At 47.1% G+C, this 7,500-nt stretch overlaps 1 protein-coding gene across 1 annotated transcript in view; it reads left to right on the top strand.

The window, feature by feature from the left end:
• Nucleotides 1-7,500, top strand: part of hoga1 (4-hydroxy-2-oxoglutarate aldolase 1) — a 14,479-nt gene that overhangs the window by 2,336 nt on the left and 4,643 nt on the right. Inside the window, exons 3-5 of the mRNA XM_034536368.1 lie at nt 974-1,101; nt 1,194-1,328; nt 7,049-7,145. Of these exons, the coding sequence (XP_034392259.1) occupies nt 974-1,101; nt 1,194-1,328; nt 7,049-7,145 (360 nt within the window). The remainder of the gene's footprint in view (nt 1-973; nt 1,102-1,193; nt 1,329-7,048; nt 7,146-7,500) is intronic.

Here is a 7,500-nt window from a genome sequence, read left to right as displayed (position 1 = left end):
AAACCTAAAAATATTATATTTATATTATAAATATAATGGATATATTATTAATAATAATACATTTTATATTATATTTATAATAATAATTATTATTTTTATTTTTGGCAACCTTGAGCTTTTACTTTTTTTTTAAAGCTTGTTTGAGCTTAAAATCCTTTTTTATGGTCCGATAATTGAAGTCGAATGGAGCCCGGAACAGTTTCTGTTTAGTTCACGTTGACAGTGAGAGGAGGTGGAGATGGAGCTCCACCCACCTCCCTTCTCCTCGTCTGCCTTTCTGACGGAGGAACTGGTTTTAAATCCAGGTTCGGTTTTAAAGCCCACGTCTTTTCTTTTATTCTTCTCCTCCTTCTTCAGCCTTCAAAGCATTGTGTTTACACGTAAGCAATTAATTTAATATTCAATATTTAATAGAACTAGAAAGGTGCACTCGGCAGATCTCCGTCAGGTGTGTCTGAGTGAATATATCCTTTGGCGACGACCTGTCAATCACCTTGTAGCCCCGCCCCTAAAGCGCACCCTGCTTTATGGTCTGTTTGACTCTAAATGACCATAATTTACTAAATGAACATCACGCTGTATTGAAGAAGACTTGAAACTAGAGATTGAGACCAAAAACTAATGTTTACAATGTTTACTGAGGGATGTTTTTTGTTCATAAACGTAAATAAACGGATGATTTATGACAGTGGAAAATGCTCATTGACTGATCAAAGCATTTTAAAAATATTGGATTTGTATGCTTCCTAATGTAACTACGGCTGTTTTGTCTTTTTTTAATTTTTATTGCGTGTTTAGTTTTTAGACGTTTTATTTTTCTATCATTCTGATTGTAAAAATCGGTCAGAAATGAACGTACACAATCAATATTAGAATTCAAATCAAATAAATGAATAAATAAGCTGTTTTGACGGACGGTGTCGTGCAGAATGATCTAATAAATAATAAAGTGTTTGTTGTCTCGTCCGATCAGCCACGAGAGCGACGGTGCAGCTCACGGACAAGATGGCGGCGGCCGGCGCGGACGTCGTCCTCGTGGTGACGCCGTGCTTCTACAAGGGCAAGATGGACGGCCGCGCTCTGACCCGGCACTTCACAAAGGTCAGCTGACCTCATGTCACGTGACCGCTGACCCGAGTGTGTTTGTGTTTTGTGTGTTTAAACGTTTACTATAAACGAATGAACCCCTGCAGGTGGCGGACAGCAGCCCGGTGCCGGTGGTTCTGTACAGCGTGCCGGCCAACACGGGCCTGGAGCTGCCGCTGGACGCCGTGGTGCAGCTGTCCCGGCACCCCAACATCGTGGGCCTGAAGGACAGCGGAGGAGACGTGAGCCTCCGGTTTCTGTTTGTTTTCCTGTTTTCAATGCAAACCTCCAAAAACAGATGCAGGTGGAGGAACAGCGTCAAACATCAAGATGGGCGTGTCAAACACAAAGATGGGCGTGTCAAACACAAGATGGGTGTGTCAAACACCAAGATGGGCGTGTCAAACACCAAGATGGGCGTGTCAAACACCAAGATGGGCGTGTCAAACACAAAGATGGACGTGTCAAACACAAGATGGGTGTGTCAAACACCAAGATGGGCGTGTCAAACACCAAGATGGGCGTGTCAAACACAAAGATGGGCGGGTCAAACACAAAGATGGGCGGGTCAAACATCTAGATGGGCGGGTCAAACATCTAGATGGGCGGGTCGAACACAAAGATGGACCGGTCAAACACAAGATGGGCGTGTCAAACACAAAGATGGGCGTGTCAAACACAAGATGGGTGTGTCAAACACCAAGATGGGCGTGTCAAACACCAAGATGGGCGTGTCAAACACCAAGATGGGCGTGTCAAACACAAAGATGGACGTGTCAAACACAAGATGGGTGTGTCAAACACCAAGATGGGCGTGTCAAACACCAAGATGGGCGTGTCAAACACAAAGATGGGCGGGTCAAACACAAAGATGGGCGGGTCAAACATCTAGATGGGCGGGTCAAACATCTAGATGGGCGGGTCGAACACAAAGATGGACCGGTCAAACACAAGATGGGCGGGTCAAACACAAAGATGGGTGGGTCACACACCAAGGTGGGCGTGTCAAACACAAGATGGACGTGTCAAACACAAAGATGGGTGTGTCAAACACAAGATGGGCGTGTCAAACACAAAGATGAACGTGTCAAACACAAAGATGGGCGTGTCAAACACAAGATGGGCGGGTCAAACACAAGATGGGTGGGTCACACACCAAGATGGGCGTGTCAAACACAAAGATGGGCGTGTCAAACACAAAGATGGGCGGGTCAAACATCTAGATGGGCGGGTCAAACATCAAGATGGGCGTGTCAAACACAAGATGGGCGTGTCAAACACAAGATGGGCCTGTCAAACACCAAGATGGGCGTGTCAAACACCAAGATGGGCGGGTCAAACATCTAGATGGGCGGGTCAAACATCTAGATGGGCGGGTCAAACATCTAGATGGGCGGGTCGAACACAAAGATGGACCGGTCAAACACAAGATGGGCGGGTCAAACACAAAGATGGGTGGGTCACACACCAAGATGGGCGTGTCAAACACAAGATGGGCGTGTCAAACACAAAGATGGGCGTGTCAAACACAAAGATGGACGTGTCAAACACAAGATGGGCGTGTCAAACACAAGATGGGCGGGTCAAACACAAGATGGGTGGGTCACACACCAAGATGGGCGTGTCAAACACAAAGATGGGCGGGTCAAACACAAAGATGGGCGGGTCAAACATCTAGATGGGCGGGTCAAACATCTAGATGGGCGGGTCGAACACAAAGATGGGTGGGTCACACACCAAGATGGGCGGGTCAAACACAAAGATGGGTGGGTCACACACCAAGATGGGCGTGTCAAACACAAGATGGGCGTGTCAAACACAAGATGGGCGTGTCAAACACAAAGATGGGCGGGTCAAACATCAAGATGGGTGTGTCAAACATCAAGATGGGCATGTCAAACACAAGATGGGCGGGTCAAACACAAGATGGGTGGGTCACACACCAAGATGGGCGTGTCAAACACAAAGATGGGCGGGTCAAACACAAAGATGGGCGGGTCAAACATCTAGATGGGCGGGTCAAACATCTAGATGGGCGGGTCGAACACAAAGATGGGTGGGTCACACACCAAGATGGGCGGGTCAAACACAAAGATGGGTGGGTCACACACCAAGATGGGCGTGTCAAACACAAGATGGGCGTGTCAAACACAAGATGGGCGTGTCAAACACAAAGATGGGCGGGTCAAACATCAAGATGGGTGTGTCAAACATCAAGATGGGCATGTCAAACACAAGATGGGCGTGTCAAACACAAAGATGGGCGTGTCAAACACAAGATGGGTGGGTCAAACACAAGATGGGCGTGTCAAACACAAAGATGGGCGGGTCAAACATCAAGATGGGTGTGTCAAACATCAAGATGGGCGTGTCAAACACAAGATGGGCGTGTCAAACACAAAGATGGGCGTGTCAAACACAAGATGGGTGGGTCAAACATCAAGATGGGTGTGTCAAACATCAAGATGGGCGTGTCAAACACAAGATGGGCGTGTCAAACACAAGATGGGTGGGTCAAACATCAAGATGGGTGTGTCAAACATCAAGATGGGCGTGTCAAACACAAGATGGGCGTGTCAAACACAAAGATGGGCGTGTCAAACACAAAGATGGGCCGGTCAAACATCTAGATGGGCGTGTCAAACACAAAGATGGGCGTGTCAAACACAAGATGGGTGGGTCAAACATCAAGATGGGTGTGTCAAACATCAAGATGGGCGTGTCAAACACAAGATGGGCGTGTCAAACACAAGATGGGTGTGTCAAACACAAGATGGGTGTGTCAAACATCAAGTTGGGTGTGTCAAACATCAAGATGGGCGGGTCACACACCAAGATGGGCGGGTCACACACCAAGATGGGCGGGTCAAACATCAAGATGGGCGTGTCAAACATCAAGATGGGCGTGTCAAACACAAAGATGGGCCGGTCAAACATCTAGATGGGCGGGTCGAACACAAAGATGGGCGGGTCGAACATCTAGATGGGCGTGTCGAACACAAAGATGGGCGGTTCGAACATCTAGATGGGCGTGTCGAACATCAAAATGGGCGGGTCGAACATCAAGATGGGCGTGCCGAACACAAGATGGGCGGGTCGAACACAAAGATGGGCGGGTCGAACATCTAGATGGGCGGGTCGAACATCTAGATGGGCGTGTCGAACACAAAGATGGGCGGGTCGAACATCAAGATGGGCGTGCCAAACACAAGATGGGCCGGTCAAACATCTAGATGGGCGGGTCGAACATCTAGATGGGCGGGTCGAACATCAAGATGGGCGTGTCATACACCAAGATGGGCGTGTCAAACACAAAGATGGGCGGGTCAAACATCAAAACTGCTCTTTGCTGTTCGTATGAAACAAGAAGTCAAAGTTGATTTGTTTGTCACGTAACCTCCGTATTTAAGCAACGTGTTAATCTGTCGTTATTTTCACCCAAAACCCAACTCGGTGTTTAACAATGTTTTTCATAAACCAAACCCAGCATTTCGCAATCTTGTCCCTGATCTTAACTAAGTCGTTTCCCGTGGAGGCGTTTTATTTTGAAGAGCCCGTATCCGTGTAACGCAGAGCTGCAGATGTCCATGTGATGCCTCATTACGCGTTTAAAGAGCGGAAGGAAACCCAAGCTAATGTCAATGCTCGTCAGGCGGCCATGTTGTCGCTCAATGCAGTGGAGCAGAGAGTGGTGTCTGGTGAAGAACCTCCAACTTAAGACAGTCTGTACTTTTATCCTTCTGGGTTTTAGTTGCAGGGTCACTTGTTGGGAAGCGAAGAGGAGTCTGCTCTCGCCGAGCCCTCCGTACCTTTTCCCGTCTGTGTGGGAAGTGTCTGCGAGAAGCTGCACAAATGGATTTACAGATTTGGGAGACGTCGGTAGTTTCGTCCACTCGCCGGGAGACGGCGGCGTGGGCGTAGTTCAAGCACACGGCGGCCCCGATCGGTGGTGGGCGGCGAGAGGACGAACACAGAAAACAAGGGCCGGGAAAGGTCAACTCGAGGAAGGCGGACGAAGTTGCAAGAACGATTATTCAGAACACAGATCAGCCACTTCCTGCTATTTGGTAGATTACTTTATCAAAAAAAAAAGTTGAGAATCGTGTTATAGTTTGGCCCCCCCGAAAGTCACTTTAAGTACATATTCACAGAAAATAAATCGGTGTGTTTTTTTCGTGCGGACCGGCTTACGAGGAAAAGATCGACCTCACGATTGACCTCGAACGTCGTGCGGCTGGTTGAGCCGAAGCCTCTTTGTTGTCTTTCTTTTCTTTCTTTTTTTAATCTTTCTTATTTTTTCTGTCTGCATTTAGACCGCATGGGTTTTAAACAGGTTTTATATTGCGGATCAATCTGAAACGTCTGCGTTTTTTAAGAAAGTCCAAGATGGTCGTCCTTCCAACGGTCCACGTTAGCTAGCGAGCTAACTAGCGAGCTAACGTTCTGACTTGAATGAATGAAGAAGCTATTTTAACGCCCTGAATGCAGCACAGAGGACCTTGTTTTTAAGTAGAGAGAGAAAGAGAATATTGACTGTAGTTATTTACTCTGTTATAGTATTATTGATACCTATCTATCCATATGAATTGTTATGTTATGTCTCAATGCGTTGGTAATACTGTCTTTGCAACATTCATACCAATAAAGCATATTGAATAGAATTGAGAGAGATTCAAATCGGTTGTGACCACCTGAATATGACACGGTCGTCACGGTAACGCCGCTAATTGACATTTCCAAAACGAGCAGTGTTGATTTAAGATGAAGAATTTAAAAGATGTCGCCTCCTTGCTCACATTCATGCTTCTTCATAGGAATACATATTCAGATTTCTTTATTACTTTCATTTTATTAAATTAACCTGCGTTACGAGAAAAATGTCACGCTTTAAAAGCGTTGGGACAAAATTATAAAATGTTGCCCGTGATGGAGACGGTTCATAGATATTAACGACTGGAAAAAAATTAAGAGGGAAATCCCGATCAGATCTTTAATTTTTTTTTTTTTTTAAATACACATATTCCACATTGTTGCCCCGAGGCGAAAAAAAAGAACAATTTAAATAAATAATTTTAGTGATCGTTAAGTCAGGAATCTTCAGTGGAGGGTTAAGTTCTCCTCGACACACAGCGGGCTAATGACAAGAATGAGATTTTAAAAATGGTTTTATGAATAAAAGCTTAACGAACCCCCCCCTATTAAAATAGAGTGCTGCAGGAGCTCCTGTAACTATTGACTGACTGATCAATTACAGCCCCGCGTGTTTGAAATGACTGATACGGGGAACTGATTGACACCGCGGAGCTTTTATAAATAGTGTGTGTGTGTGTGTGTGTGTGTGTGTGTGTGTGTGTGTGTGTGTGTGTGTGTGTGTGTGTGAGGCTGCAGGTTCGTCCCTGCGGACGCTTCAGGGTTTCATGTGCAGGTCTTTTGAACGTTTCCAGCCTCGTTTGGATTCCGACGGCTCGGCTCTGGATTGACAAAAGAGAATTCAAATAGGCAAAACAAAATAGGGAGCTTATCAATTATTCATGAGTCTTCCCCCTCCTCCTCCTTTTGAAGATGATTCCTGTTTCCTTCTCACTTGGGACTTGTTCCCCCTCCTCCATCTTTCTCTTCTTCTTCTTCTTCTTCTTCTCCTGTTTGGGATGTTGCCCCCCCCTCCCCCCCCCCCCCCCCAAAACCCGAAGAGTCGATGGTCGTCTCAATTTGAGCGATTTGTTTACTTTGCTGTTGTCTCTTGTGACAGCGTCTCCAGGGATGTACATACAGTATATGTTTATATATATATATACATATATATATATATATGTATATATAAAAATATAAAAAACTACACCAGATATTATTCATGACAGCAGGAGGAGTGATGACAATGAAACGGTCCTGATGTTTTACCTCCTCTCTCTGTCTCTCTCTCTCTCTCTCCCTCCCTCTCTCTCTCTCTCTCTCTCTCTCTCAGATCTCACGCATCGGTCTGATTGTTCACAAAACCAAAGCTCAGGATTTCCAGGTGCTGGCGGGCTCAGCGGGCTTCCTCATGGCCGCCTACAGCGTCGGTAAGAAGCCCTCAAATGGGGTCCTCTCGGGGTCCTCACGGGGTCGTCACAGGGTCCTCTTGGGGTCCTCAAACGGGGTCGTCACAGGGTCCTCTCGGGGTCCTCACGGGGTCGTCACAGGGTCCTCTCGGGGTCCTCAAACGGGGTCGTCACAGGGTCCTCTCGGGGTCCTCACGGGGTCGTCACAGGGTCCTCTTGGGGTCCTCAAACGGGGTCGTCACAGGGTCCTCTCGGGGTCCTCACGGGGTCGTCACAGGGTCCTCTTGGGGTCCTCAAACGGGGTCGTCACAGGGTCCTCTCGGGGTCCTCACGGGGTCGTCACAGGTTCCTCTCGGGGTCCTCACGGGGTCGTCAC

The sequence above is a fragment of the Cyclopterus lumpus genome, chromosome 1 (assembly GCF_009769545.1).
Source record: "Cyclopterus lumpus isolate fCycLum1 chromosome 1, fCycLum1.pri, whole genome shotgun sequence".
NCBI lineage: Eukaryota > Metazoa > Chordata > Actinopteri > Perciformes > Cyclopteridae > Cyclopterus > Cyclopterus lumpus.
Note: the sequence above shows the minus strand (reverse complement) of the source record. Positions and strands in the feature narration are given on the sequence as shown.